Consider the following 17,038-nt stretch of genomic DNA (forward strand, 5'->3'; position numbering starts at 1 on the left):
GCCCTTCAGTAACAGATTAACCACCCCTTGGTGCATCTGCTTATCTTTGGAGACCAGCAACTGCAGACAGAAAAAGAATCAATAATTCCTCTGAGGAACTCTAGCACTACATAAGGAGCCTCGCAGAGTATTTTTCAGTAGCGGATTCAACATATTTCTCGGCTTGTCTTCACAAGTCAATAATTTTGGATTTCAGGTTTTTCTAAAGAAACACACCTACATTTGATTGCATTTGTCAGAAACGGCAACAAGAGGACCAGAAGGATGAACCGGCTCTGATGCTGCAGGGACCAGCTGGAGCAAACTCTGTCCTTGTCCCCCAAATATCCTTGGGAAGCTCATGTGACCAAAGAGACTTCACAACTTACAACGATAAAATCGCCAGATGACACCTCTTTGCCTCCACTGAGTGTGTACAAATGCCTCCAAACGTCTGGGTTCATCTTGGGAGACCCTGTCACGGTGCCGAAGAATTCGGCTGCCAGGTCTGACGGCCTCTTCACCTTTTGCTCCACGGCAGCTGCTGACTGAGGCCCAAGAAGACCTCATCACTCCCAAGACAGCCTGAGAGCCTGCTAAGCAGCTTGTGGAGTGGAAGCTGGGGAGGGACACGGGGAAACGTACTAAGGAGAGAATCATCCTGATGGAGAGACCTCAGAGATGGGCGGTAGGGCTTAGTTGTTAAAAGTGAGGCTTCTACAGCCAGGTCCCCTGAGTTCAAATCCCATGGCTGACCCTTTACCAGCTGAGTGACCTTAGGCAGGGAATTTAGTCTCTCTGTGCCTCAGTTTCCTCACCTCACAGGGTTGTCTAGGGGATTAAATGAGTTAATACATACAAAAACGCTAAGAGAGTATTGAGCACCATATAATAATAGCTATTGTGATTATCATCTGACTATGTCTGGGCTTTCCATCACCTTTCTGCTGCCACAGCACAGAAAGCAAAATGTTTCTTGCGCTGCTTCTCAGGCTCAAGCCAGATGAACGCCCTGTCTCTAGGCATCCAGAGGAAGCTGTACTCACAAATGATCACGAGTCAGCACATTGCTGGTGTCTGCCCCCTGCCTGGGTAAAGCCCTTCCGTGGGAACTCTCAGCTTCTCAGGGGGAGCAGACGGGACTAGAGGGATTCCCAGACAGAGTCGCACAGAAGGAATGCTGACCCTGAGACCAGCCCCTAGTCACACGGCCAGCAGACAGAGCACAGGTTTGTCTGACCATAGCACGGGTTTCCCCACAACAGGTTAAATGGTCTTGTGCTCAATACCAGCCATTATTACTGCTCACACGCTGCACGGTTCACTAATCCTTGTCACCGACATGGTCTCCTTTGACCTTCACAAGGGCAGGACAACACTGGTCTGCCCTGAGCCTCACGCCCACCTTACCACTCAGACTATCGAATCAGAAGACAGTGCTCAAACGGCCACAAAGATGCTCCAAGATCAGTGGCGTCATCAGAAGGCTCACAAGCCAAAATGGAAACCCAACTTCAAAAGTCATTATCAGGGGAGTATTTGCCCCACTTGAGGAAAAGGAGTCTCCCAGAAGTAAAGTGACTTGTCTGAGGCCACACAGTGGCGGGCTCCAGACCTGGGACTTGAACCTGGGCTCTGGCCCTGCGGTTCACTGGTCGGGGCCAGAGGATGTGGCTAAGGCACAGGCCGACACAGAGGTGTCCTTCTCTCCTCGCCCCACTCAGCCCCTGCCCCTTTATAAAGGACTCATCTGACATAGTCTGTCTTTCCTGTGTCCAGATCCCTGGCCCACCTGACCCCCAGTCCTGCCTCCCCCATCTGGGTCACAGCCCCTTCTGCTCAGTGCTGGGGTCTCAGAGTGGGCAGAGAGCTGGCTCCATGGTCCACAGTGTGGGAAACAGGCCCTGGGGTGGGAGCCGTGCCAGAGCTGCCAGCGCCTGCATTGGACACGAGGTCATGGAATCTGGCGTCTGACTCAAAGACAAACGACAGGTTCACTGAACCCACCCTCTCTCCTGGGACTGACCCAACGCTGCCGCTGACCAGGCGTGGCTTTCCATCTGAAGACTGCAGAGAGAAACCACAACGTTCTCTCTCACCAAAACATGGGCTGCAGACAGGGGCGCCCCCTTGAAGCACTTCTCCCCGAAACACAAACAAATAGAAATTGCGGTCCAAGCAGGCCTCGCTTCTCATCATGAACTTCCTCACCTCCCCACTCACTCAGCACCCAGGGTCTAAACCTAAACATCTCAGCGTGCTCTTCCCAAGCTTTGCTCCAATGCCCTGATGCGTGGAGAGGATGGCATGTGGGGAGACTGGCTCTCCTGAGCTGGAGAAGAAAGAGCCTGCAGCTGCTCACATGACAAACTGGAAAAAAAAAACACCCCACAGATTCAGGCAAAACCACACAGACACTCGGCCTCAAGCAGGGTTCGGTCAGACGCAGAGGATGAGGTGGTTAGATAGCATCACCGACTCAATAGACATGAATTTGAGCAAATTCCGGGAGACAGTGGAGGACAGGGGAGTCTGGTATATAATAGTTCACAGAGTCAGAAAGAGAAAGATACGACCTAGCGAATAAACAACAACAGATTCGCTTTATGGGGGGCTCTGTGGCTCATCGCCTTCCACGCGTTTCCCAGGGAGGAAAGGAAGCTGGGTAGCTCCTGGGAGTGGGAGAAGCAAGTGGGGAGAGCAAGTTGTCACAATTGGTGGAAAAAAGAGGGATGAGCCCTTAGAGCTTTGGGACCAAAGTGCACACTGCAGAGAAGAAGGAACACAAACACAACTGAAAAAAGCGTTATGCAGATGTCACCATTTCCCCAAGGAGCCAAAAATAACCACGCGCGACGAGTCCCTACTTTTCAAACACATTTTCTCTTTCTGTTCAAGTTTCAGAATTACCCACTCAAAGGAAACGGTCCACTTCAATAAAATGTCAAAATGCTAGAAAACACATAAACATACACACAGACCTCAAACTTATTTTTTTCTAAACCAGGACCGAATGCTAGAAAGTCTTCGAGTGCTTTCAATTTGAAGAAATTAAGTCAGACTTTTAATCTGTGTGTTTCAACCCCAGTTGGACTGAATTAAACGCTGACCTCTGCTTTCCTGCCCTTCACTAAGCGCCATCTGTACCTGCTTCACCCAGCCTCCTCTGCACCTCTACACCCAGGCAGAGAAGGTGGTAAAAATGCTTCGATGATGACGAGAGACAACGGAGAAAACGCTTCTGTACTCACATTTGTCCCTGGGGAAGCTGAAGGGAACGCGGGACTTGACTGGGTAAACGACCTCGCAGGAATGGCCGCGTATGACGTTCCAAGATTTGAGGAGTAATCTGAATGGTAAATTACACAAAATCAAGTGAAAACCCAGTCATTTCCTTGACCTTCAGAAGTCCTTGTTTATGGATATGTGCAAGAGTCATTCCCCCCCTATTTAAAAATAACAATGACTTTTTGGCCAAATGTTCTTTTTAAAAATAATTAAAGTTAGCTTTTCTTTCTTGAAATAAATCATTCAAAAGAAATGTTTAAAAGTTGTAAGGCAAACATAATAATAAATAACTGGGTTAACCCCCACCCCCCCAAAAGTCATTATCAGGACAGAAGTGGGAAGGGAAAAGTGAAAATTCCCTTTTAATATAGTGATTAGTGGTTGGCATGATTATACTTCTGAGTGTGCTGATAACCAGCAAAGCTTTAGGTCTAAAACACGTAGAAAACATCAAAGAGCCCAGAGAGCAAGTCCAATGCCTCTTAGCATCTTGGGATCTGTTTGCTTTACAGACGTCTAAGGAGGGCACATCGGGGACATTTGGTTAGTAAAGATGAGGCACAAGAAGCCTTTGGGAGGGGGCTTCCCTGGCAGTCCAGTTGTTAAGCCTTCGCCTTCCAATGCAGGGGGGTTGGGTTCAAGCCCTGGTTGAGGAGCTAACATCCCACATGCTTCTCGGCCAAAAAACCAAAACATAAGACAGAAGCAGTACTGTAACAAATTTAATAAAGACTTTAAAAATGGTCCAAAAAAAAAAAAAAATCTTAAAAAAAAAAGGAAAGAAGCCTTTGGGAAACTGCTTTCTGCTTCAAGCTGCTGACCCGTGGGCCCCTCTTCACCTTCCGTCCCAGCAGGGTTATAAACGGCTGTGCTGTTGGGAGAGCCACACAGTGTTCCCTCTGCAGGACCGAGGACACACCGCACACCAGCGCTGGAGGGGGTGAGAAAGGGGAACTGGTTACTCAGTAGGTTAGACAAAGAATTGCCATGTGACCCAGAAATTTCATTAAGACACTCAGACCCCAAAGGGTAGAAAACGGATGTTCAAACCAAAACTTGTACACAAATGTTCACAGCAGCCCTATTCATAACATCCCAAAGGTAGAAACACCCCAAATATAGATCAGAAGTTGAATGGATAAGCGAAATGTTTTTATATATATGAATATTATTCAACCATATAAAGGCTGCATATGCTACAATGTGGGTTGCACTGAAAATATTATGCGAAGTGAAAAAAGCCACAAAAGGTCACATATTATCTGAGTCTATTTATATAAAATGTCTAGAAGCAGCATATCCATGGGGATAGAAAGCAGATTAGTGGTCCCCAGGGGCTGGGGGTGGGGAAGGGGATGCGCAGTGACTACCTAACAGGTATGGGTTTCCCTGGAAGTGAAGAAAATGTGGAACTAGAGAGTCGTCCTATTTACACAACTTTGTGAATGTGTTAAGTAGCACTGAATTGTATACTTTAACATGGTTACTATGGCGAATCTTATGTGAATTTTACCATAATAAAATGATGGGGAACCAGAAAAGAAATGGTTTTTTAAAATCAATTTTTAAAATTGTGTTAATAACCTAAAACTAAGATCATGGCATCTGGTCCCATCACTTCATGGCAAATAGATGGGGAAACAGTGGCTGACTTTATGCTTTTGGGCTCCAAAATCACTGCAGATGGTGACTGCAGCCATGAAATTGAAAGACGCTTACTCCTTGGAAGGAAAGTTATGACCAACCTAGACAGCATATTAAAAAGCAGAGACATTACTTTGTCAACAAACGCCTGCTAGTCAAGGCTATGGTGTTTCCAGTGGTCATGTATGGATGTGAGAGTTGGACCATAAAGAAAGCTGAGCACAGAATTGATGCTTTTGAACTGTAGTGTTGGAAAAGACTCTTTAGAGCCCCTTGGACTGCAAGGAGATCCAACCAGTCCATCCTAAAGGAGATCAGTCCTGGGTGTTCTTTGGAAGGAATGATGTTGAAGCTGAAACTCCAATACTTTGGCCACCTGATGCGAAGAGCTGACTCATTGGAAAAGACCCTGATGCTGGGAAAGATTGAGGGCAGGAGGAGAAGGGAACAACACAGGACGAGATGGTTGGATGGCATCACCGACTCAATGGACATGAGTAAACTCCGGGAGTTGGTGATGGACAGGGAGGCCTGGCGCGCTGTGGTTCATGGGTTGCAAAGAGCCGGACACGACTGAGCCACTGAATTGAACTGAACTGAACCTAAAACTTACTATCTTAACCATTTTTAAGTGTACAGTTCAGTAACATTAACTACATTCACATTGTTTGGCCACCATCACCACCATCCAGCTCCAGAAGAACTCTACCTTGTAAAACTGAAATTCTCTACCCATTCATCACTAACTCCCCAAATCCCTCTTCCAGCCCTGGCAGCCTCCATTCTATTTTATGTCTCCATGAATCTGAGTTCTCTCCTGTAAGTGGAATCATACAGCATTTTTCCTTTTGTGACTGGCTTATCTCACTTAGCATAACCTCCACCCATGTTGTTGCACATGTAAGAAATCCCTTTCTTTTGAAGGCTGAACGATATTCCACCGTAAACATAGACCACATGTGTTCATCCATTCATCTAGCCTGGACATTTAGGTCGCTTCCTACCTTTTGGTTATTGTAAATAAGAAAGAGAGGCCTTTTGAATGAGCTCATTTCTAAATGCTTAACCCCATCTTCTACTCTACTTCCCCGGGCCAGAGCTCCTCTTTTCTGTGTGGGTGTCTACAACACCCTCGACATCGGTCTCCAGGTATCTGCCTCTGCCCCCTACCACTTGAATTCTCAGCATGGCAGCTGGGGTCCCAATCAATGAAGCCAGAGCACATCCCTCATCTGCTCAGCCCTCCAGGGCTCCAGCTGCACTCAGATCAAAAGTTAAAAGTCCTCTCGAGGAGCCAAAGTGCTCAGGATGGGGCCCCATGACTTCCCTGGCTCTTCCCCTCAGGTACTCTGCACTGCTCACATTGATGCTGCTGAGCAACCCTGGACCACACCAGGGTCTTCAAAGTAACTATTCCTTCTGCCGGGAGTGCCGGTCCCCCAGGCAGTCATGGCTCATTCCACACCCTCCTGGTATGTCTTCAGTGAGGTCTCCCTGCCAGCAGCCCCTGTGAGTGAATGCACACACACATACGTACGTACACACACACACACACACACACACACATAGTCTCTCTCTCTCTCTGCCCTGATGCTGTTTTCTGTTTTCTCATTAGCATTTACCGCCAGAGATGCTACTGGGTTGGCCAAAAAGTTCGTTTGGGTTCTTCTGTATGATGTCATGGAAAAACTCAAAAGAACTTTTTCACCACCCCAACACATACCTCACTAGTGTGTCATCTGTCACCCCCTGTCATTAAGTATAAGCTCCTTGAGCACAGGGGTTGGCTTGTTTTGTCCTCTGTTTTCCCAGCAAGAATGGGGCAAAGCACACATTTCTTTGATGAAGGCTTGCTGAGCACATGCAAGGACCTGTCCTCCTGGACAGCACTTACTTTTCAGAGAAGAGCAGGCATTTCTGAGCATGTAGTTTCCCTTTTACATGCAGCTCCCAGTCCTAGGCCAGAAGGAGAGAAAAATGACCGAAGTAGAACTGAGTCCACGGGAAGGCAATGGATGAGTGCGGGCTTCCTCCTAAACACAGGGAGCGCAGAGCACCCAGTCGCTGGACCAACCCTGCAGGCGCATCTCCCTCCCTTCCTCCCCCACCATCCAGGCTCCTCCCCGGCCCGCTCCTGCCACCCTACCCAGCCCTCATCCCACCAGCATCCACCTGCATATCCCAAGTCTATCTCAGACAGGAGCCCAGATTCACAAGTCTGATTCCCTCTTCCCGTCTCAGTGGGCCCTTGGTCCCACCGATGAATTTCTATAGGAGAAGCCGGCAGGTGGAAAGCCCTAGAAAAGGCTCAATCCTCCATCACCTCCTATATTAGCCAGACCCCCTTCAGAGATGGAGGTGAGAAGGTATGTCCCACCAGAGTGACTGGGATGCATTTGGATGACATGACCCAGCAGAGGTGAAAGACACACCGTGGTGGGACACCCACTAAACAGGGATTATTGCGCTCTGCAGACAGGACAAGAGACAAGAGGCTGTACAGCTCAGTGCTTAAGAGGCACAGGCTCTGGGAGGGTCAGACCCACATCTGAATCTCCATTCCACCACTTTCTGACTATGGGGTCCTGGACAAATCATTTCATCTCTCTGGGCCTCAGTCTTTGCATCTGTAAAATGGGTATAATAATAGTGTCTCTCTTGGAGAGTTATTGCTGACACAGACAAAGAGTATGCTAACTGTAATTATAATATTTTACTGCATCAGCAATACATTTTAGGGGGAAATTTATACTACCATGGGCTTTTGTTTGCAGGGGCCCAAAGCACTTTCCAAGCGCTGGGAAGGTGCCATGAGGCTCTACCTCCATTCTGCAGATGGAGAAGCTGAGGCCCCTCTATAATAATCTGTCTAGGTCCCATCTGAGAATGACTTTCTTGTCTGACTCAAAATTCTGCTAAGTTTTTCTCTGTTTGTACTCAGTACAATGTATGTTCTCAAGGAACATAGACTCTCAAGCTTCCTGGTGCTCTACAGAGAAAAGCCCTTTTCAAGGAGGCAGAGGCTCTAATTCCTGAGTCCCTTTTTCATAACCCAGGTTGGGTCCCTTGATCCCCACTCACCTTGACTCTCTCATCTATAAATACAAGTAAGACTCTCTTACTTGCCTTAAAGCAAGAGACTGGCTCTGATACATTTCTGAAATTCCTGTTGGTTCTAATACCAAGGATTTTAATCAAGGGTAGCTATGGCAAGATCCTGTCACCCAACCCCCAAGTGTCACAGTTCTTAGCCCGTGAACAGCAAGGGTTGGGTTGTGGTGGCCGGCTCCCCCAGTCTCCAGCTGGAGCTCCCAGCCGGTCTCAGATGACTCACCTTCAGATCAAACACCTTCTTGTCGCAGATGCTACAGACGTGCGGCAGGTGGAGGGGGGCCACACCGTGGAAGTCATTCAGCTCGTGCGCTTGCAGGGGCCGCAGGGACAGCACTGCCTGCTCCTCCTTGGCCCGCCTCCGGGCTCCGCTGAAGCCCTGTTTGCTGTTGTTGAGCCGACCCCCAAAGGAAGGAGGGGTTCTGTCTGGTGTGGGCTCCTCAGGGTCATACAGCTCATAGGGCTGGCCAGGGGGAGGGGGCCACAGGCTGGGGGCTGCCGCAAGATCAGGCTTGCTCTGGCCAGAGAACCCATGGGGGCTCTCCCACTGGCTGTTTGGACCCTGCAGCAGGGGACCCACCTCGCCTTTCAAGGCCCCAGCCGGCTCAGCCACAAATCCACCTGCCACCTGCGACCCTTGGGCACCGGGTCCATAGAAGTCCTTGGGAAAGGCAGCCTGGCCATCTTGTCCTGAGTGGCTGTAGTGCCCTTCGTAGGTCACGCTGCCCGAGGTAGCAGCCGAGGCTGGCAGGAAGCCGGGCTGACCATCGGTTTCAGAACCATATGCCTGGCCAGAGTTGGCTTTGCCATATTCGTAGAACCCTGCAGCAGTGGGCGCGGGCCCAGTCTTTCCAAGGCCCAGGATGACCGCTGACTGGGTGGGGGTCTGAGGCATGAAGGGGTGCATCACCATGGCGTTGGGGGGCTGGCTGGGAAGGCTCACCGTGGGCCCTGGGCCTCGCGTCTGGCCAGGGGGTGAGAAGGCGAGTGCGTTAGAGGGAAAGCGGGTGCTGGGCACGGTGGCCGCGTGTTGGGGCACCCCGGTGTGGCCGTGGGGGGCGCTGATCATGGACGGATGCCGCAGCTGGTTGAAGAGAGGCTGGGACATGGCCACTTTGGAGAGGACTTGGTTGAGGACCGTGGCAGCTGCGGTGTTGTTGGTGACGGCTGTCTGTGCCAGCTTCAACCGGTGGAGGGTGAGCTGAGCTTGCAGTTGGGCCAGCTGGAGGCTGGCGGGCGAAGGAAGCAGCGGGTTCGGATTACTGACCGAGAACGGGGTCTTGTCCAGGAGCTTGGCGGCACTGTGAGGAGACAAAGGGCTAGATGCACGGCTGCTTTCCACCTGGCAGGCAACGGGCTGCTTGTTTGCTGCCTGTGGTCCCCCCTCCCATACAAATAAGACCTCCCACACAGGCCCCACATATGATCCAGTCTGCAAAACCTGTGCTCATACACATCGGTGCAATAATCCTTTAAATTCCAATAGGTGGCTCAGACAGTAAAGAATCTGCCTGCAGTACAGGAGACCCAGGTTCAATCCCTGGGTGAGGAAGATCCCCTAGAGAAGAGAATGGCTACCCACTCCATTATTCTCACCTGGGAAAAGCCCTGGCAGAGAAGCCTGGTGGTTTATAGTCCACAGGGTGGCAAAGACACGACTGAGCAACTAACACAGAAAAATTCTTATAAGGTATAATATTCAAACTCACTGGTAATCAAAGAGACAAAGTCAAACCATTAGAAACAAATATTTGCTGACCGAAGTAGCAAATACACACATACGCATAAATGACAGCACTCGGTGCTGGTGAGGTAAAGTGGAATGGACACAAGGTCAGTGATAATCCAAACTCGTGCAACCTTGCCCAAAGGTAGTCTGGCAACAGGCGCTCATTACAGCCATATTCTTCGACCCAATAATTCAATCCTATAAATATGCCCTTAAGAAAACAAGCTAAAATGCAGACCAAACTTGATATGCAAAGATGTTTAGTAGAACTACATTATTTAAGAGTCCAGTGTTGAAAGTTACAAATATCCGATAACAGCAGGGAGGTGAGTTTTAAAGCGAGTAAATTATAATACGTTGGCAGAATGAAATGTTCAGTAAGCATTCACTACTGGTGCAAGAATTTCCATTGTGTTATGCAATATTTAAGACATTCAAAGAAATCTTCCCATCATCAAGTTTAAGATAGAAGATATTCCACCACACTAAGTCCTCCTTGGGCATCTGCTCTCTCCATCCTCACCCCACCTTCATCATTGCCAATGACAGACATCATCTTGAATTTGGTCAGGTCATACTTTACAAAGAAAAAAAAATGGTGACAAGAGAAAATCCATCTACTCTAATGTTAAGTGAAAAAAGTAGTCTTCAAAATTACACAGAGAATGAATTGTGTGTGTATATCTGTGCCAAATACATTTTTATCCTTGTCCTCATTTCACATCCAAAAGCAACAAGACTCATGTGGCCTTCAGTCCATTCTCAAACCCAACAAGCAAAAGAAATTTAAAAAAAAAATTACAAGGGAAGAATCTGAATTTTCGATCATAGGCAGTGGTGGGCTCTCACAGAATCTTATTGCAGGGGTGTTCTGTCTGACATGTGCGTTTCACGTGACTTCTGTTGGTTGGTTATGGTATTTTCTAGACCAAAAATCAGGACCTGTGAACTGGAAAGGGAACAGACATTCCCTTTCGTGGTATGTGTGGTTACCATTGTCAGGGCCGTTTTGTAAGACCATATATTTCCTGGTCTTAAACTCCCCTTCTGGGGAATGAGTGCAATCAGGAAATGTGTTTGGGATGTTGATAAACTGGAATTCTCAGGACATCTTAATGGGAAGAATGGAACTGTGCAATTGAGATTGGGGTTATCATGGACAGACCTGGCTATACATTCAGCATGCCTACGGAAGTGTGGGGGAGAAACTGAAAAGCTGGGACCGTTTAACAAGGTGTCCACTGTCACAGGCTTTGTACAGCACAAGTCTGATGATAATGAAACAAAGGGGAAGGGCCAGAGGGTAGGCATATGAAGGAAAGAGAGAGAGGTGGCTGGCATGTCACATCTCTCCCACTTTGGGTTGGTGCTCTGTACTGGTCTAAGAGAATGAGCACAGGCAGGTTGGGGAGGCAGGTGAGGGGGAGAGATTCTTCACATTTTACCGTGATGCCACGTGACCAGTGCTTGTCTATGCTATCTCACTGGACCTCTCCATGAGTCCTGTGGGGTGGGTAGTGCTATGTGCTGTGCTAAGTCACTGCAGTTGTGTTCTAGTCTTTGCGACCCTATGGACTGCAGCCCGCCAGGCTCCTCTGTCCATGAGATTCTCCAGGCAAGAATACTGGGTTGCCATGCCCTCCTCCAGGAGAATCTCCCCAACCCAGGGATCGAACTCAGGTCTCCCACATTGCAGGCAGATTCTTTACCATCTGAGTCACCAGGGAAGCCCAAGAATACTAGAATGGGTTGCCATCTCCTTCTCCAGGGGATCTTCCCGATCCAGGGATTGAACCCACATTTCTTAGGTCTCCTGCACTGGAAGGCATGTTTTGTTTTTGTTTTTGTTTTTGTTTTTTACCACTAGCACCACTTGACGGAGAAGGCAATGGCACCCCACTCCAGTACTCTTGCCTAAGAGTCGGACACGACTGAGCGACTTCACTTTCACTTTTCACTTTCATGCATTGGAGAAGGAAATGGCAACCCACTCCAGTGTTCTTGCCTGGAGAATCCTAAGGACGGGGGAGCCTGGTGAGCTGCTGTCTATGGGGTCGCACAGAGTCGGACACGACTGAAGTGACGCAGCAGTAGCAGCAGCAGCAGCAGCACCACTTGGGGAGCCCATGGGGTAGGTAACTTCATCCCAATTTTGCAGGGCAAGAACCTACAGCTCAGAGAGACTAGGTGACCTATTTAACAAATGCCCACTGTTGGTGAGAACAGACCAAGGAGTCAGGCTTTCCAAAGAAGAGAAAGGGCGCAGCCCTCTTCATGGGCTGCTTCACTGTTTTGTCCAAAGTGAGTTCTCAGAACATTAGGCACCCCCACGTTCAAATTCAAGCACAAAACACATCTCAGAGCCAGACAAACACAGATTTGCCTTACTCTTTCTCATTCTATGAGAAATCAAGTATTTGCTGTAAGTCATTAAAGAGACAGGATATTCCCTCAGCCAGCAGCCTTGCTGTGCTCCAAGGACAGAGCAGGCTGGTTGCATGTTAAGATACTGCAGGGCTGTGGGGAGGGGTCGAGGTTAAAACTGGTGACAGACCTCTTCTCCTGTGGGTAGTCATGCTGGTTGCAGCCAAGCCTTGGTGGCCCCACTGTGGCTCAGGCACACATCATGGCAGCAGCAGAGTTGGAGAGGTACTAACTGTCTACGTAGGCAAGAATGTGAAAGGCACAGGAGGATGGTGTAGAGGCTGGTGATAGATTTCTACTTGTGTAGTATTAAGTGGCTGAGCTTTAGAGGAGCAATTAAGCTTAACTCAAAACCCTGCCCACACAGGGCCAACCCTTCCTACCAGGTCTGTACCCGATGCAGCCTGTCCTTGCTAACAAGGCGATAATGAGGTGCCAACTTGGTTTCCATGACGAGAGTAAGACAAGGTTGGTTTTGTTTTTCCCAGAGAAGTCAGCTGTATTTTCTAAAACAGTGTTCTGGGCTGGAGGGAGCTCTCGCTGGAGATTCCCCTTCGCCTCTGAAAGGACATGTGGGGAAGAGCTGTCTTTCCAACGAGGAGAGCCAACCTCGCTGGGTATTTGTAGGTCAGCCACGGGAAACAAGTGCTTTCCTGAGGATGGCCCAGGTTACAGAAGTCTACTCATTCACATGCAGCATAAATTAAGAAGACCGACTAGATTTTCTTCTCGACTTCCGCTTTGCCTGGCAAATTGGCCCCCAACTTGAATCAACCTTGAGTAGAAGTAGTTTCATAAGAATCGTCAGAATCAGATACCCTTTTGAACCAAAGACCCTTATATTAAAAAGAAATGACACATCATCCTACTTTTAAAAAGTCTTAAGATTCTCAGCCTATCAGAGTTAGTAACTTAAAGTTCAGGTGCAGGGACTTCTCTGGTGGTCCAGTGGTTAAGACTCTGTGCTCCTACTGCAGGGGACACAGGTTCGATCCCTGGTTGGGAATTAAGATCCTGCATGCCACGAGGTGCAGCCAAAACAAATTACAAACGAAAGTAAATTAAAAAATAAAATTCGGGTGTGTGTAACAATCAAACTTCTGAACCAAAAACTGGGGCACGTGGTCTGAAACCCTAAAGGACAGAATGGATGTCACCCTCCTGTCTTCCCACCACCTCAGTCTGTCACTGCTGCGTCCCTGCCCTGTATTGAAAGCAACTGCTTATGTGTCTTTCACCCTCCGTTAGACACAAGCTCCACCAGGGAAGGGAGCATTTCTCAGAGATTCTCGCATTTTCTAGGCACACTTGCTTAAACTTGGTGGGCACTTGGTAACCGCCATGAACAGAATGAAGAAGGAAGATAATGGATGAATTAAAGGAAGGAGAATCTAAATACAGCCAGAAAGCAAATGGATTTTGCTGTTGTATACAGCTTGAACTTCACTCAGGTACAGAGTCACCGGAGCAGGAGTTCCAATACACTCTCTCCCTGTCCAAATCTAGGTTTGTGTGCTTGTCTTTTCCAAATGAAGTGTTTTTCATTTTTATTTATTTGGCTGTGCTATGTGGCATGCAGAATCTTAGTTTCCTGAGCGGGGATCAAACCCGTGCCCTCTGGAGTGGAAGTGTGGAGTCTCAACCACTGGACCACCAGGGAAGTCCCCGAATCTACGTTTTGAAATCAAATGGACAATCCCTGTGGTAGCCTGAATAATGAACCACCCCAAATATCTCTACATCCTAACCCCCAGAAGCTGTGAATCTTACCTAACATAGTAAAGGGGACTCTGCAGATGTGATTAAATTAAGAATCTTGAGATGAGAGGTTATCCTGGATTATCTGAGCTGGCCCAATGTAATCACAGCCGTCCTTATAAAACAGAGGCAGGAGGACTAGAGTCAGAGAGAGAAGATATAACGATGGAAGCAGAGGCAGAGAGGAGAAAAGATGCTATGCTGCTGGCTTCAAGGACAGAGGAAGGGGCCGTGAGCCAATGAAATGCAAGTGGTCTCTAGAAATTGGAAAAGGCAAGGAAATAAAATTTCCCCTAGAGGCTCCAGTAGAAACCAGCCCTGCTGACACCTTGACTTTGGCCCGTGAGACTGACTTTGGACTTCTGACTCTCGGAAGTGTAAGAAATTTGTATTGTTGGAAGCTACAAATGTGTGGTAACATGTTACAGACACGATAGGAAACTAAAACAATCCACCAAGAAAGTGAGATGCGAAAGAGGCTTCCACACAGAGAGGCAGGGGTGGGTATGGGGACATTGGCTGGATTTGTTGGTATGAACTCTTGCCCACAGCAGTCCTGGGGAGTACAGACCATCCGACCCAGGATCTGAAGACCCTCTGGGAACTTAGCCAGGAGCCGAAACAACACAGAGGTCTCTTCCTTTTCCAAGTCAGATTTCTCTAAACAGCTGGAGCAATGGCACCCTGGGAAAGCTTAGAAATGCAGACCCTTAGGGACCAACTCATCTACCCCTCTCGTCAACAAAGAAAGTGACTTGCCCAAAGCCACACAAAACCCATCTAATCAGAACCCAGAGCTTTCAAGCCAGCTTCTAGTGCCTGACAGAACAGCCTTGCCTCCAAAAGTCTTAAGTTTCAGAACTATTTCATCATCAAATCATCATCTCCATCCATATTTCTCTGTGGTCCTCCTCTCTATTCAGTGAGATGCTGACTCCCTGCCACAGGCAAGGCATTTGCTGAGCCCTGGAGAGAGGTGGAGATGCAGGCCCTTCTGGAACCCCTGTCAGCTCCAGTGATGACAGCAAGGATGCCCTCTTGTCTGGGGAGTGGGTGGGGAGCATGGCTCTATGCATCTGCCACATCCTCTCCTAAGTCTTGTGTGGCAGCTCTGTCTACAGTCACATGGTCAAACCTGAGATCCGGGGAGGGAGGGAGAGCAGCACAGTCAGGCACAGAACCTGGGCACCTGGCACGGAGCCAGAATACCTACCACACAGCCCCACAGAGGGCCCGTCCACTCCCGGCACAGCCACTCGGGTTCATTCAGGCCTCGACAAGGCTCACTGTGCCCAGAGCTGAGGCTTCCTTCCCTTTCCTGAGCCATTCATTGTAACAAAGACCTCACAGTGCATAATTACATCCAAAACTTTGGTTCCCTACTCACTCGGAAAGTTGGTTGTTTTTCCCAATTAAAGCAGCATTTCTCTCAATAATTTTAAAAATAAAATACAATGTAAAGGAGAACAAGTTGCCTTTATAAGCCGGAAGATTTAGGAGCTCCAGATGAAAACTGTTTCCGATGATTTAATTCCATACCGTCGAAAGGATGTGCACCATATTGCATCTCCCAGGGCAGCCAACAGCTGTCTGCAATGCTCACTCTTTGCCCCAAAGCTCTTCCACATTTTATGCTGAGTACCCAGCAGGATGTGATGATGGATTAATATTTGAGCACAGTAACTGAGGCACTCTCCTTCCTCAGTTCAAGTCGGGGTGCTGGAAATTCAGCGTTTGTGACATAATCCGTCCTGTTCCGAAAGGAAAAGATAGTGTTCAGGACACAGACAGGGGCTGCAGAGCCTCTCCTCTGAAACAAACTCCAGCAGAGGGGTCAATAGGACATGGACGAGTTCGATTCAACCAGAATGGATTGAGCACCGATTATGTGCCAGGCAAAGTTGCTAGAGATGGAAAAAGAGAAACGTCCTGAGACCACGGGGGAGACAGATCAGTGCAGAGAAGATGAATATTCCCACGGAGGTAAGCACAAAACAGCAAGGCAAGCAAGGAAGTGGTTCAAGCCTCAGATGTCTCACAGCAATGTCACAAGTGAAACAAAAGACCAACTCAAGGGCTGTCCCTGAACTCTGAACAAAACCTTTGAAACAGTCTGGGTTTATTAATCCACCTACATGTGCAAAGATGCATCAGCTGTTGGTGAAAGGCAGTTGTAGGGTGAGTTATGGTCAGAGACCAGCTTCCAAGTGCCTGTTACTGGTGGTGTGATGGGGGAAGTGAAGTGAAGTGTTGGTGGCTCAGTCATGTCCGACTCTGCGACCCCATGGACTGTAGCCCACCAGGCTCCTCTGTCCATGGAATTCTACAGGCAAGAATACTAGAGTGGGTTGCCATGCCCTTCTCCAGGGGATCTTCCCGACTCAAGGATCAAATCTGGTCTCCTGCACTGCAAGCAGCCTCTCTACTGTCTGAGCCATCAGGGAAGCCACACACGAATTGCTGTAGAGGAAAACAAGCCCTGGATGGGCTCGAACCACCAACCTTTTGGTTAATGGCTGAATGCGCTAATCGATTACGCCATGGAGACATATGATGGGGGAAAATCGCTTAATTTTTTCCAACCCTCAGAATTCTCTCATTTATAAAATGGGGATAGTAATATCTACCCAATATGATCCAGCCAGTCAGAGCCCCCAGCCACCGTGGCTGACTCAGGAATGGACACTCCCAGATGCTACTGGAGCCATTAAGAGACAGACCCTCGTCATCTTGTCAGGCCATGCCTGGGTTGCTAAACTGGCTCAATTTAAGCTACCGCTTAAGGAGAGGCTGCCTGAGAATAAAGCTAACCAACAGACACTGGCCTGGAGATGGGCCAGTCCACTCTGGGAGTTGCCTTGAGCCGTGCTTGGACTTCTCTTTCCATGAACCCTGAATCTGCTTGGACTTTTCTTTCCATGAACCAATGCATTTCCTTTAGGTGCTTAATAAAAATAATAAGGTAAAAAGAAAAGCAGCCTACTAGAACCATCTGCAAGTAATCTGGATGGTTCCCTCCGTGGTCCCACATCAAATCAAGAGTCCCCTGTTACACTCCAGCTTCGTCAGCTGGAGGCAAGGGGTCACTCAAGGAAAGTTTGGGCG

At 48.5% G+C, this 17,038-nt stretch overlaps 1 protein-coding gene across 3 annotated transcripts in view; it reads right to left on the reverse strand.

The window, feature by feature from the left end:
• The window catches only part of RBM20 (RNA binding motif protein 20), a 196,748-nt gene that overhangs the window by 47,001 nt on the left and 132,709 nt on the right, over positions 1-17,038 (reverse strand). For all 3 annotated transcript variants that reach the window (XM_070363308.1, XM_005894760.3, XM_070363310.1), the window contains exons 2-5: positions 8,246-9,323; positions 6,806-6,867; positions 4,107-4,198; positions 3,231-3,328 (exon numbers count right to left, since the gene is read on the reverse strand). In XM_070363308.1, coding sequence (XP_070219409.1) covers positions 3,231-3,328; positions 4,107-4,198; positions 6,806-6,867; positions 8,246-9,323 — 1,330 coding nt within the window. The remainder of the gene's footprint in view (positions 1-3,230; positions 3,329-4,106; positions 4,199-6,805; positions 6,868-8,245; positions 9,324-17,038) is intronic.

The sequence above is a fragment of the Bos mutus genome, chromosome 26, assembly GCF_027580195.1.
Source record: "Bos mutus isolate GX-2022 chromosome 26, NWIPB_WYAK_1.1, whole genome shotgun sequence".
Classification (NCBI taxonomy): Eukaryota; Metazoa; Chordata; class Mammalia; order Artiodactyla; family Bovidae; genus Bos; species Bos mutus.